This window comes from Xiphophorus maculatus, chromosome 13 (assembly GCF_002775205.1).
Source record: "Xiphophorus maculatus strain JP 163 A chromosome 13, X_maculatus-5.0-male, whole genome shotgun sequence".
Lineage (NCBI taxonomy): Eukaryota > Metazoa > Chordata > Actinopteri > Cyprinodontiformes > Poeciliidae > Xiphophorus > Xiphophorus maculatus.
In genome coordinates this window covers 10,393,507-10,415,278 of record NC_036455.1, presented here as the reverse complement: position 1 = coordinate 10,415,278, position 21,772 = coordinate 10,393,507, and the positions used below count along the sequence as shown (strand labels likewise).

The 21,772-nt window shown below is 35.9% G+C and overlaps 1 protein-coding gene across 4 annotated transcripts in view; it reads left to right on the top strand.

Annotated features, from left to right (window-relative positions):
• The first annotated feature begins 746 nt into the window (after nucleotides 1–746).
• The window catches only part of LOC102232109 (collagen alpha-1(XIV) chain-like), a 139,722-nt gene continuing 118,696 nt past the window's right edge, over nucleotides 747–21,772 (top strand). For 3 of the 4 annotated variants that reach the window (XM_023345507.1, XM_023345506.1, XM_023345508.1), the window contains exons 1-4: nucleotides 747–863; nucleotides 2,537–2,651; nucleotides 11,213–11,329; nucleotides 21,015–21,158. In XM_023345507.1, coding sequence (XP_023201275.1) covers nucleotides 2,570–2,651; nucleotides 11,213–11,329; nucleotides 21,015–21,158 — 343 coding nt within the window. In that variant the 5' untranslated portion in view covers nucleotides 747–863; nucleotides 2,537–2,569. The remainder of the gene's footprint in view (nucleotides 864–2,536; nucleotides 2,652–11,212; nucleotides 11,330–21,014; nucleotides 21,159–21,772) is intronic. The other variant, XM_023345509.1, reaches the window with a different exon arrangement.

Genomic DNA, 21,772 nt, shown 5'->3' with positions numbered 1-21,772 from the left:
TCCAACTCATGGTGGACTCTGGTTATTTTCCTTGCAGTATATCTCAAACATTTGAAAGAAAATGCAGTCTGGAAAGCTGAAATACCTAGGTGCATTGGTACTTGATATGCTATTGGCTGGCATTTCCAAAGCTACCCAGTGGCAGCCATTGTGGAGTGGCATTCCTTTTCCTTGGGGCTGATTGGCTGTACCCCAAAGTCAAGTCAAACTTTATGAAGGTGCAATTTGTTGTGAAGACACAAAACAGCCACACATTAGTTATAGGCAGTTCGAAGTGTTTTAGAGAGAGACTTCACAAATATTAGCTATTCATGGGCAGCTATGGTTCCTTACTTCCATACTAGGTCCACTGCATTCCCTTTGGGGAGTTGGAGTCACCTTATGTAGTGTTTGTACTACACATGATGTGTGATTTTCTGTCAGTTAAAATATTTATGTCTGTCAAGGAGATCTGATTTATAAAGTTAATAATAAATTTTCGTACTACAAATCAGACAATGAAACCTGTGGCTTCAAGGTGTATTAACAAGAGTAAATCTAACATAAAACAAATCTGTATGAATTTTAGTTCTGTGCCACAGTGGCAGAAGGAGACGTTCAAACATATATTGAAACGCCAATGAATGAGGTCAATAGAGGTCTACGGATAATAAATGTTCATTTTGGTAGCCGTGGTAACTACGTATTTTATTTTGAAATGCCCCACCGGTAGTCTTGTGTGTCATTGAGTGTAACTTGACTCCAGGTCGGTAGCCGAGAGTTGTTGAACGGACCGAATCGGGGAGTCTGTGTGGGACCAACGAGCCTGTGACTGAGGTGTCCGGAGGGAAGCGGCAGAACCTGGAAACATATGATCTGAGAAGGTAACGCTGCGCTGCATTCACGCTGCACAGACCCAAAGAAAAACCCGCTCTTAGAACAACCTTTACATTCCACCTCAGCGCTTCTCAGTTGGGCTGCTGATGGCGAGACGTGCAGGTCTCACCTGCGCTCAAATCAATTAAGGACAACTTCCGTTGCTTTTCTTCACCTGAAACAAAACACAGCGAGTCTGAAGGGAATTTAATATGCTAGCTCACCTGGAGGTTCAACTTGTTTTCTCTGTAAAATAATAAATACTCATTGATCTTTTTAGAAACGATGCCAACTCGCTGAAATGTGTCTGATGTCAAAACGAAAGTTAAGACTGTATGAGCTGAGAATGTAAACGTTTATGTCATGGGGAATTTTACTTGAAGTTTTTTTTTTTTTTTTTTGCTTCTTTTTCTTTTTCAGTTAAGTTGTTGTCAGTTGTAAAGGTATTTTAATTATAATGCTGCATTTCTAGTTGCTTGTGTTTTAATGTTCATGCAAACAAAATGCAGAATATTCCAAATCAAGTTGGTGCCCTCAGGGTTTACTTGCAGAGGATATCTAGTTTTCCCTCTGTATTGTTAGTGAAAACGCAGCTCTTACAGGTGACAGCTGTGTCTGCTGCTGCACCTCTATCCCTCTGGAGTAACATGTTTTCATGCTTGATGCAGCTTGAAAGACTTGCATGGAGCTCATTCCATTGCCAGCTCTCCAAACCCTCCTCAGCTCATATCAAAGATTTCCTTTACAAAAAAAACTAATAATGATTGGAGGAAAACCTCTGTTAAGATCACAGGACCTGGCAAAATTCTAAAGCTTGCATATTTTCTGTGGTTCTTGCAGCTAAATTTCATCACATTTCAATTCCAAACCAGTTGCTAACTTCTTACTGGACTTGATTAAAATGTATGCTTTGCACAAATACAATTCATTCTACAGAGAAGATTATAAATAGTTTTAATTTTAATAATATTTTTATGGGCTTACCCTGTTAATTTGAGATATTTTGATTAATTAAATATTAAATGTATCTTTTAGTTTAGTTCTGTCACATTGAGAGGTTGTTTGCAACAGCTGCATGTGTTACCAGGTAAAGTGAGTAATCTTTTCTTATATGACCTATGCCAAAGTATTTATAGCCCTTGATCTTTTTCCCATTTGGTCATGTTAAGACCACACTTTCAGAATTTTTATTTGTTGGAAAACCACCCTTTTATTCACAGTTGTGCACTTTTCTAATGCAACAAATTTCAATAAAAGCAAGTGTTAAATTTTGATTCAAGTTTCTCATTATACATGATGAATTGTGAAAAAGTTCGTTGGTTATGGATACTTTGGAAAATCCTTAAATTGGAAGAGTAGGTACAATTCAGTAGTCTTCCTGCTGGCTTTTTAAGACTTTGTCAAAAGTGTTCTGATTTTTCCCCTCAGTTAATTTTGGTTGCTATTAAGGAATAGATGATCTACTAATTTGCACTGCATTTAAAAGAATTGCCATAGACTGATTCACTGCTAAACAGATTAAAGAACATAACATTTTTCAGAATCAATGAAATGCTCACTGGAGGCCAAGAGAAAACTGAAGTCTGTCACCCCCTTCTGTTTCTGATCATTTTTAGTAATTCTATCCTTCCTTCCTGCTTTGTTCCTTCCCTTCTTCTTCCTACACTCCGCTTAAACTCAGGTGTTTTGTGTCCTCTGGTCACCTGGAATCAGGATGCAGTTCTCAGTCAGACTGAGCTACTTCCTGCTGGGCTTTGTTTTCATCGCAGTGTTGCCTCACACAGCAAAAGGCCAAGGTAAGTACCTCTGCCTCACTACTCATAAGTGTCACCAAAGACTAAATGAGTTTACAGCAAAGGACCAAACATAACTGAGGTTTTAATGATAAAGACAGGCAGATAAAGAAAGTTTTCACTTTTAGGGCTTTGAGAAATTAATGTTTCTATTGCAGAAGTGGAACCAACATTAGGCAATCTTATGTGTTTTTTTTCTCTCTCTCTCTATGAAGATTCACAGAGCTTTCTGTGTTGATTTAAAACCTGGGCACAGGCTTGCGGGGTTCTCCAGCAGTTTGATTGGAAAAGAAAAAACTGCAATACAAAGCAAAATTAATAATGTGATAAAGATCTTATGTTTTAAACTCTGTGTTTGGTCTCTTGCTGTTACCATTTCACTTTTAAAGTTTGTATTTCTTTTTACTGTTTCCTTCTCATGTGCTCTGATCTTCCTGTGCCTTTTAAAGGGAAAAGCCATGATGGTAAAGTCATAAAAACAAGTTGCTCCAGCAGCTAAAAAGATGTTAGTAGAGGATTATTTTGCTTCCATAACTCTTTAACTCTACTTTTTGAACCTGCTGATTTATCTGCACGGGGTTTATAAGCTGTACTCTGGCTACACATTTTGAAAATGATGCAAATGTGGAATCTCTTGACATTTAAAAGCCTAAAATGAAGCATCTTTTCTGTTTTATTGATTTTTATTCACAAATCTTTGTATAAAACAAGTAAACTTCTAATTTAAGTTTACATTTTTGCACTTTCACTGTCTTCAGCTCATTTAACATTGAAGCAATTAAATATACTTACTCATTACCTGATTAGCCTAAAATGAGTTTCCTCATCATCATTATCATAATGACCCATTATAAACATCAACTTTTTAAGAGGCTTTTGTTCACTGAATGAAAGTGATTGATTTGTGTTCTTATTTAATTAGTTCTGCTTGTTTTCCATCATTATCCAAACATTAGAGCTGTAATAAAGTTTTCAGTTTTAACTTGTTGGATTTCAAGTGCTGTGTGAGGCACTAAAACATTTTGCCTTGAATCAATGCAAAGGTTTCATTGGTTTTACCTCCCTGGTTGGAGCGCTCCCAAAGGTTTTTGGAATTGGTGAACCTAAAACAGGACTGCACTGAAACCGATTTCACGTTGACGCCTGCTCCTTAACCACACTAAGATTACATATGCTGACGCTTTACCACATCATAAAACAAAATCAGAGGAATAAAGGTCAGTGTGAGATATATTTAGTTGAAAGAGATTTATGTTATAGTAATTTCTTAAGGTATTTTATACAAAAGAAAGGGAACTGTGATTACCATAGCTCCATTTCAGACGGTGTTGGGCAGTTATGGTGTCTGTCTGACGTGTTGATTGGTTATGAGCAAACCATATTCCTACTGCCACATTTTGTGTGCAGGATCTTTGCCAAGCTTCTTTTGCAGAGTTTTTGCACAGCTATATAACAGCCTCCACAAATATTGCCAGTCCTGTGAAAAATGTGTATAAAAGCCTTCAAAATAAATTTTTGTTCCTCGCTGTGGGTTGAGGCTCGACAAATGTAGGGCTTTGTCCAGTTGCAGTCTTAGGCTTTTTCAGCATTCATCTGACATGACATATGAGAAAGTTTGTGTTCATAGTAACTTTATTATCACCATTTCAATTTGAAATTATTTTTTTTAGTTCATCATATGCTAAGTGGTACATAAGAAAATGGCATCATTTATCAGATATCTATTCCAAGATTAAAAATTTTTGGATAGAAGAGGAAAATCTCAAATGTACTTATTACCAAAAGTATTTGTTGGTCTGGCTTCATGCACATAGGAACTTAAATAACATTCCTAATCCAAATAATTTGGTTAAAACAAGTTCAACTTGTCTTGGAAGGATTTCCACGTGGTTTAGGAGTTTTTGTCGGAATTTTTTACCTTTCTTCCAGAAGTGAAGAGAGGTAAGAGAAAAAAAAGTGAGGACAGACAATGGTCTTTTCTATGAGAAGACTTGACTCATAGTCTCAGTTCTAAGTCAACCAAAATGTGTTCTGTCAGGTCTCTGTGCATCACATTCTTCCATACCACATTTGCTCGTTCTTGTCTTCATGGACTGTACTATGTGCATTGGTGCTAAGTCATGTTGGGAACAGCTATCGGAATGGCTATTTCTGTAATGTTCCCACCAAGTTGGGAGCATCATCCTGGAACTTAAATGTCGTGGTATGCTGATTGAAGAGGTCCTTTCAACAGAACTCAAAACAAAAAAAACATCCCCACACCTTCATCCCTCTGCACCTAATTTTATACTTGACACTCTGCAGTCAGGCACTGGAATGCTATTCTCTGGGCAATTTTCAAACTCTTGAATACCAGACAGAGAAGCTTTATTTGTCACTCCAGAGAACACATCTCTGCAGTACTACAGTCCAGTCTAGTGTGCTTTGCTCCACTGCATCTGACACTGTGCGTTCCACTTGGTGATACAAGGCTTGGAGGCAGATATTAGGCCATAGAAACCCATTCCACAAACTCTGTTCTTTAGCTGCGTGATGGCCATATGAGGTTTGTAGGTCTGTGGTCATGTCAATCCGCTATTCACCTCAGGGCTGGAGTGCCGGATGGGTTGCACAGTTGTTTGTGGAAGACGTCTGTGTGCCTAGGTGCTTGGTCTTAAGCACATGAGGCAGTAGAAGTGGTTGGAACAACTTCACAATTCACTATGCTGGATGGGTGAGCAAATATTTTAAGCAATATAGTATGGATAAAGACACAAAGCAACTATGGAAAATGGTTGCCATAATACAAATAAAGTCATGGATTTATCATATTTTTCTGACTGATGAAGATTTGCACATTTCTGCCTTACTGGAAATGCATGTTCTCTAATTGTTCCTATTTTCAGGAGTGGTTATTGAAAAGGGTTGCTGGGTCACATTATGCTCATATACCCATGAAGCTAATAATTGCTTTGTGATTTTTGCTTAAAACTATTATGTTTTTTCTCTCCATACTGAAAAGCTTTCAGTTGTTCTATGCTTGACTTTAAAGTTGGAGAAAATCTAAATTTATCTCAAGAAGTGTCACACATGGTCTTTTAACCATAGCTGCCAATAAATATAGTCTGCTTTAGTCATGTTTTAAAGAAAATAAGCTAAAACCTTCATGTTTACTTTACATTTGCATAAGATAAAACAAAAGGTGAAAGTTGTTGCCGTTTAGGAGAATTTATAACCACTTATTGACTCTGCAGATTAAACAGAAGCTAATTCTTCCAGCTCTGACCATTGGTATGTTCAAATAATGTTTGCACCGGTCAGTCTGGACAGATAATTGGCTTGGCAAAACTTTGCAACAGAGAAAGTCTTGCACAGCATGGACAGTTGCTAGGATTTGGTCTGAATATGAGAAAACCGAAAACAGCCACAGCATTCCTTAGTTAGAGGCGTTGTGTGCTAGCCTCGGCTACAGCGGCGACCCGGGAGGAGCTGAAGACTTATGAGTGGCTAAGCCCAACCGTTCCTGTGGAACCTTTGTTTTCAAATGGGTCAGACAGGGTGAGAAGCCTTTGTAGCAGAACAGACTTCCAATTTTGAAGCTTACTGATTGATAACATTAAATAGAAAACATGTAGCTTAATTATTGTATGAATTTAAAGCCAGGTATTGTGGATGGGATTATTGAGTTTATCCAATTTCTCTACGTCTCAGTAATTTAGGGTTGTCATTAAGTAATTACTTAGTCTGTCTTAAATCATTTTCCACACCTGACAGAAAATCCCAATTTCAGAGGTTAAAGGTGGAATTTCAGTGGCTCAGTGAAGGATTTACAGAGACTTCTCATGTTTGCCATCCCCCCACAGAGAAAGACTAGATGAAGTATCTTCAGGTAAAACCTAGAGGGAAACAGGCAGGGGGATGTAATCAAATGCCAGCAGTGTACTGTGTTACCATTTTAGGTCACATGTATGAGTTATTAACATTAATTTGATCAGAACTTTGGAATAATATTCTGAATTAGAACATTTTAAGCACTTTATTTAAAACTATACCAAATCACACAAAATAGTTGGATACATACACTTCCTTCTTTATCTTTGCTATTCTATTTAATGCCGTTTTGTCCTTCTGATTCAATGTTGACAGGTGTGGATTGAAAAGACAAATAGCATATTTGTAATTAATCTGCTCTCTGTTGATTTATTGATGCTGAAATCCACACTGTAGCCGCTCTGAGATATCTCAGTCGTTGCAATAGGAATATAGATCACAGAGTCTTTTCTAAAACACGCTCACGTCAAAGGTCCCTTGCTTATAGATGAGTTTTCCTGTTTTCTGTACTCGGCTCACTGCTGTTCTCTCCCCTGATACCACAGCCCACTTCCATCTACTCTAACACTTCATTTAAAATGCAGTCAAATCCATGCACTTTCGACTTACTGCAGAACTAGCATTGAGTGTGACGGACACTCGGCCCCTGCTGTTTACATGAGATCTTCGATGAAAAATTGATGAGAATTAAGTTCCTATCTCTGCTGGCAAGGCGTTTTGTCTGTCTTTGCTGGGCTATTTGCACACCATTCAATACTTTTCTCTGTGTGTGAGAATCCAATCTCACAAAAAAGATCCCAAGGTTTTTCTGAGTGTGTGTGTGTGTGTTTGTGTCTATCTATATATATGCACGCGTGTGTGTGTGTGTAGAATGCTGCAAAGGAACCGGCAGATTTTTCAGGAGGATTTTTGAAAACAGCCACCAAAGGTTTCATTTTTTGTGTGAACATCAGAATACATGTGCTTCCAGCTGTGGACAAACATGCATAATTTATGAACATACATGCAGATACGAAGGCTCAGTACACAGTTGAGCGACACTGCAAACAGCGAGGTACGAAATCTGCATCTTGAATCATTTGGGATTTCAGCAGCTTTCTTCAGACGAGAGAGCTAAGCCCTGGGCTGAAATCTCATGCAGCCCTCATTCTCATCCCCAGGTTGGTGAGATAATTGGTACTGTATTTATTTTTTTACCTGTGTTTGCATATAAATATATATTTGCCTGAATGCACGGGCTTTTCATTTTCTCCACCGGAGTGAGAATTATCCTTCCTGTGCTGAACTCAAGTTTCTTTACATACCTACATAAGTGGTTTCTGTTACTGATCTCTGGCATAAAAGAGGTGGCTCACTCAAAATGCTGCAGGGGTTTGTGGATAATATCAATGTTACTCAGCCCAGTGTTGCAAAGAAAGACATAGGAAAATGCAGAAAAAAGTAAAATACAATACCAAAGGCTCTTCAAATTGACGCATAAGAACAGTGAAGAAAAATTGACTTTTTTGTTTATCATGTTTATCTTCAATGTTAAGATCATTTAAAGGTTTTCTATACTGAGGGATTTAAGACTATCATGTTTAGTCAGGTATCATTTTCTTAAACCTACCATTTTTTTAAGTGAAAGGTTAGTGTCTTGCAAAAGTATTAATTTCCATAAACATAGACCACATTAAAGTTATAAAACTCAAGAAATTATATTCCAATTCTATGTGGTAGACCAACAAAAGCATGTAATGCAGTTAACTTTACTTGGCAAATGTGATTTTTTTAGAGCTCTTTTTAAAAAGTTTGTATTTGTATCATGACAAATTTCAAAGGTAAATGTGTGTGAATACAAAATACTGTTCAACAGTTTGTCTTTCATGACTTCTTAAAACAGATCTGACTGATCAATTAATGTTTGAACAACAAAGTAGGGCTGCGCAATAAATTGTATGTGCAATTACTGCTCAGATGCAATATTAAATAAAATTCTATATTTTAAGTTTATTGCATTAATATCCTGCATATCCATAATATATTTGTCGAGTTGGATAGGCTCTAACCAGCCTTAATATTCACCTGTGAAATTGATTTTTGGATGCTCAGATTCTAAAGCCCACAGATGTTAGTGGAGACACTTATAATAAAGAAGAAAAAGGCAAGAAAATGTGAATTTTCTATCACTGTTTACAGCACTAGTATGCAGCCATAAATAACATATACTGTTTGCATGGATTGGTATAAGTTTAATGGTACAATAAGCTTGAACAAAACTACTACATCGTGATAGCGTTGCAAAATGAAAGCAAAAATTTAAACCAAAAACATTAGACTGAATTCCATGAAGTCATTACTTTCATTTGAAATCAGAAATGTATTATTCCTATAAATGATTGCTATATTATGTAGAAGTGTAAATGATTTAAAATAAAAAAAATAATGAACAAATTATCCAAATGACTGAAGGTCCTTTACACTTTGTATTCCATCTTGAGATATCTTTTGTAAAGAACAAAACTGCCTTCACACATGTAGGCAACCAGGTCCTCTATACCGTATGTCTGTAATACAAAAATGGAGCAAAGAAATCTATGTTTTTTTCCTATTTAGTCACAATTCAGAGCTGACTGGCAGTGCTTGGAGAAATGGAGTGCTATTCCCCATTTGATCAGTCTTTTGTATGATAAAAAGCATATTTAACTGCTGGAAATTCCTGAAAAAGGTTTTTGGGTTTTAAAATCTCAACTTTGTAAAAATACGACACACCTCTAAAAACTTGAAACTGATCGATTTCTATTTTTATGTCTTGTTTGAAGGTAACACGTGTGTATTTTGTTCCAAACAGATATTCAACACCAAAAAATGTTTATAATGGAGCATTTTTCAATTCCCATTTGATTATTTTGAGTGAGCCATTTTTTAAAGCCTCTTGTGTATTTCGCTTCAGCGCATCAAAGCTTCATGAGGCATCAGTCATTGTGTAGGTATTTAAAGAAGTTGGCAGCAGCAGACTGTTCACCTCATAATGAAGGCACAAACACAGAAACTAGTTTGTGGGTTTCATATCTTATTTTCCACCCCCTGGGTTTTCTTTTTTTCTTTGTAGTCAATTAAAGTTAACTGGGGAATGTACTGCATCTAGATATATATTTTAGTATGTGGGATTTGGCTTTGCTGGTGTGGAAATGATAGGGTGGTTGTTGACCTGGTTATGTGGTTCCTTCCATTGTTTTTCTTTACAATAGCCGTATTCCATAGTTTTAACCAGTGTCCTTTAAGAAAACTTAACAACACTATTCAGAAGACCGCAGTGAAAAGTGAATATACGCTCAAATACTCATAAAAATTCCACCTACAGTGTTGTTGACTTTTCTGTAGGTCACTAACAGGTGGAGGCAATTGTAAAGTGTTTTGGGTTTTGTGGAGTTCGTTTGATCACATTATTATGTGATTTACATCTAAATTATCCTGGCAAGGACAGGAGAGGAATAGCACCGACATGCTATTCCAGGGCCTTTCCCTTTGGTACCTTTTTGTTCGTTTTTTTTTTTTTCCCCTAGTGGTTAAAATAGTCACATTCTCTCCTTTTCATTGTCTTCCCCTCATTTCTCATTGATTTCAAAGCAAACAGGCATCCTGAGATTAGTAAAGCAAGGGATCAGTCAAATATGAAGAATGGCAGAGCAGACAGATGAAATGCTAAGAGAGTGAAAATGAATGAATATAAAAGGGTTTGGGTGAAAAGTGGGGGATAGAGGCCTCTAGACAGCTGGAAGGGCTAGTAACTAATCAGGATGAGAGGCAGGAACGATGCTTTGATTTAGACGGCAAGATGAGCACGACCAAGACCTGTCATACCCCACAGAGACGAACACAATTCAGGAAGACAAGGAAGAGGAGGAGAATGAGACTTTGGGACTTTTTAATGTGACATCTGTTCTATCTAATCTCTCTGATGTGTATCCTCCACATGGATGAGATACAGTATATACTGTTTTTTTCCTTTGTTTCTTGACAGTTAAAAAGAGAGTGATTGTCTCAATGGCACCAGAACTCTGGAGGGAGTTCAATTTCATTTACCTCTTTCACAGTTGTGGTTTGTGCTTGGTGTCACTGTGCGTGAGTGAAAGTTAATGGAAAGCACATTCTGTAACACATAATGTCTGGCAGTGCCATGCAAAAGTATTCACACCCATTGTTGCTTTTCAGATTGAGGGCAGCACTAAAAGAAAATCAATTAGAGGCTGTCAGAGCCTTGGGAATGGGGTGGAAATTGACTTTCCAGTAGAACAACAACCCCATACCTCTAAGTTCACAGACATTCTCTCTCCATTCAAACTTAGCCTGTACTATTTTGCAAAGAAAAATGGGCAAAGATCTCTACAATTATACATTTACTCTCTACATATGCAAATCTGGTAGAGAAATAATCCAAAATACTAAAAGATTTATAATTTCCTTCCACTTCCCAATTATATAGAACTTGATCTTAGTTTAACATAAAAAAATTAATTTCAATTTATAAGAAAACTTTTGCAAGACACTGTTTAAGGGCTGGGGATGATTTTTGAGAACTCCCCCCAGTGTGAAGGTTCAGCCATTAATGACAACTGAAGTTTTCCAGTATTAGCCGAAATATTGGAAATTAGCATGCATTCTCTGATGCATGAGAATGTTTAATTGTAATTTACCTTTGATGTATATACTTACAAGATGTGTCAGACTGTTCAGACCTGTTAATATGATTTATTTCCCATTGTCTGTAACAGTTTCATCACCACGGAGATTTCGTGTAAAAGTCCTGGGACAGGACAAGCTTGAGGTATCATGGAAGGAGCCGAAAGGAGATTTTGAAGGATACAAGGTTATTTACATCACACGTCCAGGTAAGGTTGAGCTTTAAAGTTCAATGTTGTTGTCATTTTGAAAAATGTCTGTTTTTCTTTATTATTGTCTTAATTGGTTGCCAAAATATGTTCACAAGCATGTACTTATAAAAAAGTACTTCATAGATAATAAACCTGACCTTAAATTTACAATTTCTTTTTCCCTAAAATAATATATTTTTTAATTTTTCTAAGTTTATTCAATTAATGTTTAAGAGAAATATGCTGTATCAATGAAGAAGAACTACGCAAACCCAGCAACAGTTTTTCTCCATTAAAAAACCTTCCAGTTTCAACTTGATTAGTTCAAAGAAATATGACAAAGAATTTTTCAAGAATATTATTTTCTTGTTCAATCCTGCCCTGTTGTTCACACTGTTAACCTCGCTTCATGCCCAGTAGCTCAGCAATGATTTCACTGTGACAGCTTGATTGGCTAATGCTTTGCTTAAGGGCCCCTCCATTGTAATTTCTGCATAAAACATATCAGAAAATGAGTTTAAAAAGTCCAATACATGCAAGTTATACAGTGATCATTTGTTTTATGAAAACCCAAAAATGTAAATAGCTTATGCCCTTTTTATGAAAAAGGTTTCTTTTCTTAGTGTTTAAAAATGTTGTTCTGCAAATGGGTATGCAACAGTAAAACTCCTTTCCCTGAGGGAGAACTAATCAACATTTTCATGTCATTTTTGCTTATGTTTGAGTTCATAGCTCATTGTGCAGAAAAAAGTTAGACATAACCGAAGACGGGGTGGGATTTAATTGATACTCCAATTACGCTGGCGCACACACTAAACACCTGTGACCGACTTCAGTGAAAATGCACTGGTGTGGCTTTTAAGCCGTTTGTTTTCAACTTTGTGAAATACCCAACAATTAAAGCACCCAGTGAAGATCTGTTTGAAGTCTAGAGAGACTTCAGTCAAGGTGGGGAAAGTTGAACTACAGTAAAATCTAATGCAATGCATCAAAGCTTTAAATCAAAGAGGCGTGTCCTATTTTGATACTAATAATTACAACTGCTAATGTTGTGATTAGTTTTAATAAGTATCAGAAAACAAACCAACATATAAATCTAAAAGAACTGAAAATGACAATATGATATTGAATTTGTCCAGCCACCATAATTTTAGCATTTTCATAAGATTTGGAAAAGATTGTAACCAATAGTGTTGACTTTATTTGCATTATTTTATGTCACTGAAACATATTTACCATCTTAACAGTACAATATTTTGTACATCAAAATATTGTTTGATTAGACTGTGGTTGTTTATGTTAACTAGAAATTAACAATATTTCACAAAGCTTTCAGGAATTGTGTTTGTATTGAAACAGGTGTTACCTTTGAAACAAGATTGCTGATTTGAAAATGTATTATCATGATAGTCAAAAAAGAAAAACATAAGATAACCTTTTTAAACCTTGATAGATTACATAAGCAAAAACATATATTTTCAACTTGTTAAGTTTGTTTTTAAATTGACTGTGCAAGACAAAAAATATGCAAATGTTCTGTTGCAACATTCATTGATTAGGCATACTCATTCTATTTAACAATTCTTAAGGATCAGTAACAAAATTCAATAGGAAACCCATGCTCTGTATGTTTTAGATGTTTTCCTGATTCACATTGCAAGGCTTGACTTGTCTGCTTGTCAAGCTTTGCAGCTCTTATAATGTCTCATCTTTTTTATTCTCATTATTCATGAACCAAGTCGCCTAGTTTGGCCCATTTTGTAAGGATTTGTATTAAGCTCTAAACATTGGGGGATTTATTCTATGCAGTATGTGTTTTAAAAAACAAGTTCCTTGTAGAAGCAGTATTTTCAGGTCAGTCTCTAGGACAAATACTGCAGACCTGACTACTCTCCTATACTTTTTTTTTTATCAGTTGATACAAGTTGATAAGTAGTTAAGTAAAATACATCGCATTTCACAAGGGTTAATGGTATCTAAATATTTTAAAATTTTGTTATGTTACAACAACAACGGTGTCAGATATTAAGCTCTTATGTGATGAATCAACACAAAGTCGTTCATAATTGTAAAGTTATAGGGGAAATGGCACAGGGGTTTCAAATTTTCTGATTGGCTTTATAGTTTCTGCAGACAAACACCACTGCATGAAACTGTTATTACTATGTTTTGCTGTGGAGATGGTGCTCTCAGGGTAATGTGTGGTGTTAGTTTCCCCCCTTACTAATATTTACACATAGGTCAGCAGGTTTAGTTTGGTCTCATCTGATCAGAATACCTTTTCCCACATGTTTGCCATGCAAGCAAACCTAAGTTCTACCCTAAAAAACAAATATGCAATATTCATTTGGCTTTCTATTAGCAGTAGAAAGTGAAGAGGGAGGCACATGTGATTAAATATTGAACCTTTTAAAAAATAGCCTTTTTTTGATGCACGTTTCCTTGGTTTGTGTCACCGTCTTCGTTATATTTTTTCTTCGCTGCCAGTGCCAAACCTTCTTGATTGCTTGGTGAAGTGTGGAGATGAGTTCAGCTTGCAGTGATGTGTTGTGTCTGCGCTTCTGCTTCATGTTTGTCAAGTGATGCTAATAAAAAACTGTTTCTAGACTGCTTTGAACAAGATTGAACACACAGTTCAGTCTTGTTCCACTGGCAAGTCGCACGTTAACCGGTTAATGTGCGGTTCGGTTTTTGTCCTTGTTATTGTGGGCAGGTCGTCAGCGTGCAGCGGCTGTGGTCAACCAACGGTCTGCTGATGTTTGCAGCAACATTCAGCAATGGAGAACCTTGAAGTTATAGTTTTAATGGACTCAATCCCAGATATTTAATTTTGTTTTATCGAACCTAATTGCTGGCCCAAACATGATGATACATACTCAGAATAGTTTATGTCCCTGTACATATACAGTACAGACCAAATGTTTGGACACACCTTTTTATTCAATGAGTTTCCTTTATTTTCATGACTATTGACATTGTAGATTCACACTGAAGGCATCAAAACTATGAATAACACATGTGGAAATATGCACTAAACAAAAAAGTGTAAAACAACTGACAATACCCCTTATATTCTAGTTTCTTCAAAGTAGCAACCTTTTGCTGTAATTACTGCTTTGCACGCTCTCTGCATTTTCTTGATGAACTTCAAGAGGTAGTCACCTGAAATGGTTTTCACTTCATAGGTGTGCCCTGTCAGGTTAATAAGTGGGATTTCTTGCCTTATAAATAGTCATGAAAATAAAGAAAACCCATTGCATTAGAAAGATGTGTCCAAACTTTTGGTCTGTACTGTAAATATAATTATTTTCTTTCACTTTATTTTTTTAAGTATTCATTGCCTTTTGGATTTAGGCAATGAGTGCAGCAAAAAGATGTAAACAAATAGCCATGCTTGGACTTTATCTATTTATTTATTTATTAAATCCAAAGGAAAATCACAGGAAAATTTACATAACAAGCTAATATTACGTAGTTCCGGTATTTCATACTGTCTTAAAACTGCAACCCCATGAGAAAGCTGACCACATACCAAAATCTGAGAACAACCTGGTAGATGCAGGCTGCGACTCTACCAGCCTGTGCGACTGCTAGAGTCGCACAGGATTTGCTACTGGAAAATTAATCTGGCTGGGGCAGACCGAGACCGTACCGGTTAGAGGCGGTCTAGTGGAAATCGCCTAGAGTGTATTTCCTAGGTGTGTTTAATTGGACATTTTAAGGGAGAATGTACTAAATACAACCATTGTAAAAATTGCTTATGCAAACTGAGTAATTTAATAGTTGGATGTGAAAATAGATGCTACTTGTACAATGTTTGACAGTTCAGTATTTCCTTGGTTTTGAAGCCTTACTTTGATTACCCCAGACATACTTTTTGTTCTTCTAAATGGCTCAAGCTGTGCATCAACAATGAAATGTTTCTATAGGAGATATTTGGTTTGTCACTGTGGGTAGCTGGAGATTTCAGTCAGGCTTGAAGTTGTCAGTTTTATACCAGGGTTCGTTTTCTTGGTCTAGACCCCCCATGTTATGTGGTAATGGAAAACCAAATTGACTATCTGCAATATTACTTTCAGCAGTTTCCAGATTTTGACCGACATGGTGCTCAAAACCAGTTTAATTTCATCAGTTTGGTTCATGTGGTAGATACTTCAAGTTCTGACCTGAACACTATAAAAAATAATTGTGCACTAGATCTGTGCCAAGAAATTAACTAACAAAATATTCTGGCAGAATTATGCCAAAATGTGTTTAATAGCAACAGATTTCCTGTGGTTAAGGTACAACTTGCTAAATGACATTTAACCAATGTTTAAGGGGTTCTGGAGGCAGTCCGATGTGACCTGCTTTTTTAGGGTGCATGTCATGCTCTGTGTTATTAGTTTTGCCTGCGGCAGAGTAAACCTGTAGCTTCTGGTATTGCTTGGCCCGTTTGCTTGATGACATCAATGGAGAAACTGTCAGATAAGGTGCAGTAAGCCCAGGCAGCTGTCCCCAGAGGCCGCAGGGAAGAGTCGGTCAAATGGCAGGAGCGACACAGACACATAAAAATGATGGAGACGGGGGGGAGAGAGAAGAAGCTCAGAGCTGTAGAAACATTGAATCAAAATGAAGATGAATGAAACAGAAAAAGGGGGAAAAAATGGACCTTAAAACAAAAACATGTTATTTTATTTCTGTGTTGCCTACATGTTTAGCCTTTGAACATTCTTTCTGGTTGTTAAATTGAAGCCTTGCTTCAGTGTTTGTTTAAAACAAACCTCAACCACTGTGAGTTTGCATGCATTTTGTTTTGTTGTTTTTAATAGCCCTTGCTTGTAGAGATGTATCACTCGGAATTTGGCAGACAATTTCCAATCTCTGTGTTTTGTAAAATATTCACCTGCCAGTATTAATTTCAGCCAATTCAAATCTCTCATTAAGCCCATAATAGATAATGATATGACAGATGTAAAAACATGTTTAAATGTTTTACTGGAGTTATTATTAATTATGACTATTATGTCATTATTTATATTGCAGGTAGAGAAAACATTAAACCACTTTGTGAGAAAAGTTATTGGAATTTCTTTCTTTTTTTTTTACAATTATTCTAAAACAAGGATAAAATGAGAAAAGAAAACATATACAGTATATTCTATATATTGTATTATATTATAGCTATATTTCAGGATGTTCTAACTTAACATATTAGTGATGTTGGTGTTGCTGTCTCCATGTTCACATTGTTTTGTGCAGTTGTTTTGTCCTCTGTGTTTTGTACTCCTCTCCATGTTTACTTGACCTTGCTTTCTTATTGGCTACACCTCACATTCAACAGGCTGCCATGTCGTTTGTCCTGTGGGAATACAACGCATGTGGCGATATCAGACCAAGACAATCCAACTTATTGAATGTTCCACATATGAGAGTGGAGCAGTCCCAACATCCTTCCAAGTTGACCAGATTCCTTTTAACACAACACACCACACACAGCACGAGTTTCTCATAAGATTATCTGTGAATTCATCACAATAATCAGTGTATCCTTCAGATTGTTCAAAAGGGAAAATTGGGAAGAAAATCAGCATAATTATCTTCCTGTGTGTACCAGGCTTAACTCTGAGATGTTTAAGTGGCTGCCTTCATTCCACAGCAAGTCTCAAAGTTTCAAAGGATAAAAAATAGCAGCTTATTTCTATTCCCAGCCTTCCTGTCATCAACTGAAGACTCTGCACTTTCTTGCAACCAGAATAAATGACATGCATGGATATGTTATTCCTATTAAATAGCTAATATTAAGTCTTCTCAAAGTATGCTTTTATTAGCTTTGCAATAATTGTCAGGGCAAACAACAGCGAAGGGTCTGAATTGCTGTGTATAATGTGTTATTTTGCAATGGAAGCAGGCTTGTGTATTTTAATGTCATTGTTTTATATTTTTTACCTCCAGAATGTCAGGCTAAAGTTATTATCATTTTATTAATATGTTCCAGTTTGAAGAAAACTTATTTTTTAACCTTTTTAACGTTTAAGCATATACCTTCTTTTCAAAAACTGCTGAAGCAAGTTGGTTTCTGCTGTCAATCATTTTACTGGAGCAGCAGCTGGAAATTAGATTTATAGAAAAATTGGCTTTGATAGCTGTCAGTTCGAGAAGATCTATCGATCCCACCTGGAACATTTAGTCGTATGGCAGCTGAATCAAGCAGCAGGCTAAATGACAAACTGAATTTAATCACATGGAAAGCTGAGGAACAATAGGCACTTTTCTTTCATCACAAACTTAACTAATCAGCTTTGTTCCTCCTGAACTTTTCAGTTAATATGTTTTAGATATAATCTCTTTAAGTCAGGAAGAAGGAGCATTTGCTAGAGTCAGTTTGCTGACTTGCTATTTCTATACCAGCAATTTTGCAGGGTTAGATGTATATATCTTTTACTTGATCTTTATTTGCAGTTCTTATTGCTTACTTTGTGTATTGGGTATTGGTTTATGCATTTCTCTGTTTGTTCATATTGCTATCTGTTTACTGTTTGCTGCCACTGTCATTCCCTTAGGTGTTAATAAAACCAAACATTGCACTCCTTAGTTTTGTGATTCCACAAGGCTTCAAAATATCAAAGATCAGACTAAATATACTTAAACTAACTGGAGAGAAATATTTTTTCTTTACTAGGTGATGGTTTCAAATTATTTAGGAATGCAAAGGAGTATGAAGAGAGTTTGTAGATTGTGCATCATGGTTACTTGAGAAACATCCCCAATCTAGAGTAGCATCTTTTAATCAAACAGACTTAACTGGCCATAAGGTCTAGTGAACCAAATACATTTATCAAAAGTAATTGAATGTAAATGAATATAACCATTTATGTAACAGATTAGTTTTAGGGTACAAGGAAATTCCTGCCTCACAGTAACATGACAGGATTACACAATCTGTGTAAAACATGCACCATAGTTTCTTCGGCTTTAATCTTGCCACTCTGAGTATGTAGACAAACAAAGACTGCAGACAGACTGCTGATTAGGGGGATGTTTGCAATGTTATGCAAGTCAACCCTTTACTTGGACAAGTTCAAAGTTAAATTCACACATTTGAAAACTCAGATGTTCTCATTAATTGGTTTGGCTCCATCTATTGCTTGTACAGGTTTAAGGACAAAAAAGGGCAGCTAACATTTCTGCAGACCCCACACATCCTGAACATAAACTGTCTAACTTTTACTTTCAGGTAAAAGTAAAAGTAGGTATTTTAAAAAACTAGCTGCCACAGAGGTATTTTTCCCCCTAAGGGTGTGTCTGTGATGATCATAATGAGCACTTTACAGTCAGAGTCATCAGCTACTGTTAAACAAGACGAGCATATTTTGACCTAGAATATTAAATGTACATATAAATAAATGTATACAATGTTAAGTTTTTTTAATCTCCTCTAAAGTTTGTTTAATGTGTGTTCACTGTGCATAAAACCAACGTCAAATTCCTTGTTTATGTACTTAAACCTGGCAATTATAGCTGATTCTGGTTCTAATCGATCTCTTTCCTACTTACTAATTTAATCTTTTTTTAGAGGTAAAAACAGTATGCTGTATTTTTATTTACATTACAAAAAAATGTAATGCAAGCATACATACATGATACTGTATGCTGTCTAGACGGGTGTAATGTGTTTGCGGCCACATTTAGTTTATTAGATTAGAAGATTTTGTTTTCTTTCTTTTGGTCTTTATTTTAGAAAAGCAGATGTTGAAAATGTCGGTTCTGATTTTATATCTATATAATTACATGGAGATTACTGAGGTTCTGTGAACTGTGTAAAGATGCAGTCACATTGACAGCAACAGCACACAGTAATTTATTCTGAAACTCAGATCTTAATAGCATGGAAAGGCAGAATGTGTTTCATCTCAATAATTTGTCTAACGTATTTCAAGGTGTTGATACAAAAACACATGTTTCTGAAGCAGAAGCGTGTTGTTCATTTGATCCTGTCATTTTTTAAAGTTGTGCAAGAACAATGAATGATGTAATTATAAACTTAAATAGTTTAAATGAAAGTTTTGTTCACCAAAGTACCAAAAATGGAGAATTTTCTCTTAGAAGAAAAGATTTAAATTACCATTCAGTGTTACCACCTTCATTTGCATGTAAATGTATTAATTTGGAAATCTTTCATCCTTTCATTTCAACTGCTATAAACAGGTTTGCAATGCAGGATGTCATATTCTCAGATGAGTGAGACAAATCTTGATTGTGAGTGCAGCCTGAACAGTTAAGGATGTTAAGAGGTCTTGATGAATATCGTTGATCTATTTTCAGTCTATGAAATTAATGTGTAGTTTCACAAAGAAGGAAGAGAGGAGGAGTTCTAAAGAAAGTTTTTAAAAAACCCACCATCCACATAGTGGAGAATAAATACTAAGTTATATTCAATAAATTATAATACGCATTCAGACAAGACTTGTTTGTATTATTTGAAGTAAAGGTTGAAAACAACAACCTTTAAGCAGGTATTAAACATACTTTTCATTTCACCCTCATTTATGGATTAGACGTGTTTTCTTTTTATGATCTGATGTAATATTCTAATTTAAATGTTTTCATTACTGGAATTTAACAGAAATAATAGCTTAATTACAGCTATCTGTAATTTATTCTTTATTATGTATTTTATTTACTGATAAGGCTCCTGAAATAAATGGGCTGCAATATTCAAATTTATTGAATGAATATGTACAACAACTTACAAAAGGTTAAACCTTTTTCCCTTTTTGTTACAAACTTCCATGTAATTTTGGGAGGGGTTTATGATAGGCCAATATGAAGTAATGCATAATTGTAAAGTCAAAGGAAAATGAGGCATGCTTTTTGAACGTTTTACAAAAAAGAATCTAAAAGTGTGAGATAGATACAGCTAAAGTGTGAGATAGATACAGCTATGCAAAAACCCCTTTCAATAAAATCAAATGACCAACTGTTTTTAGAATCAGAAACAATTTTACTTTGCAAGTTTTGTGCACACAAGCAAGGAATTTAACTTTTTAGAAGGCATTTAAATTATATTTAAAACAGGCAACAAAAAAAATAAATAATTTGTTTTCCAAAATGAACTGTGGATCCTTAGCTCCTCCAGAGCTACCATGAGCTTCTTGACTGTTCTTGACTGAATATTGTTCTTCTTCTCAGCCTGTCAGAAAGGAGGACCGCATCCTGCTTGGCCTGCATTTTCCAATATTCTTACCACTTTTAGATAACGTGTTTAACAGTCATAAGATACTCAGAGCTTTAGATGTTGTTTTATGACCCATCCCTTCTTTGTCAATCTTATTCCTAACCTATCTTGTGTATTACTTGGTCTTTCTGAGCTGATATTTTAAAGATATTTACTAACAAAATTCAAACATCCGGTTTGTTCTTTTTGTTTTACGTATTCAAAACTGGTGACTTATGACCGAAGCACGTGCCGTTTCAGGAGCACGTTGCTCTGTTCTGTCATGTCGTGCACGTTAAACTTCTTTAACTTTCTGTGTTCCTTTCATGAACTACTAATTGTTGAAATCCCAAGAAAGCTTTCTGAGATATGTATTGCGATATTAACACGTAAGGTGTATAAATATGTTTGAACTAGACTTTAAAGAAACCTTTTATTAATGTGGCTTTTGGTAGTGGTCTTTGAAAATATTTTTCTTCTAATTGTGCTTTTTTTCCCTTGAAACAGGTGGACAACAGAAGGTGCTTGAACTAGCAAAGCAGGAGACAAAGCTGATCATTAAAGATTATAACCCCTCAAAAGATTACAACTTTAAGATCAGTGCTGTGAATGGCGGGAAGGAGAGCAAACCTCTTCTAGGAAAACAAGAAGGTAGGAATCTTAAACGAAATGAGATACTTCTAATGCTATGTTCACAAAGCAAGTCTAGATGATCAATTCAGATTATTTTGGCTGCTTTTCGTCATTCATAATTCATATTACTTATTAAATGCAACCACAATCAGAGTCCTGTGTGAACAATTTAACCTTCAACCTCAAAACGACTCACCTGCGCAGAAGGAGAATGTAAACGTTGTACAGCAGTACACTGTTTACGACTGTAATAATGGATGCCACTATTTTGATCAATTTTAAAGCTATTCAGAGCTGACAGGATCATCACAAAATTATGACATGAGGGAAGCTAATAAAAAGAAAACACAGGTAATAGAAATGACTTTTTGTGGAGCATTGACTGCAACTTGTGCACAGAAGTTAGTTTGAATGCGTAGTTGGACCAGGATGGAGAAATTGGGTTGTGATGTACCCCACTTACAGATTTTTCATAATTTCATTGTTCTAATTTTCAGCCATTGTTTATGTCTGGTTTTACAACAGCTGGTTTCTTCAAGTGCAGAATTATGATGCACAGCTCACATTAGTGACAGAAAAGTTGGATAAAATACAACACGTTCAGACTGCAGATGGTTTCAAAACAATCAGAT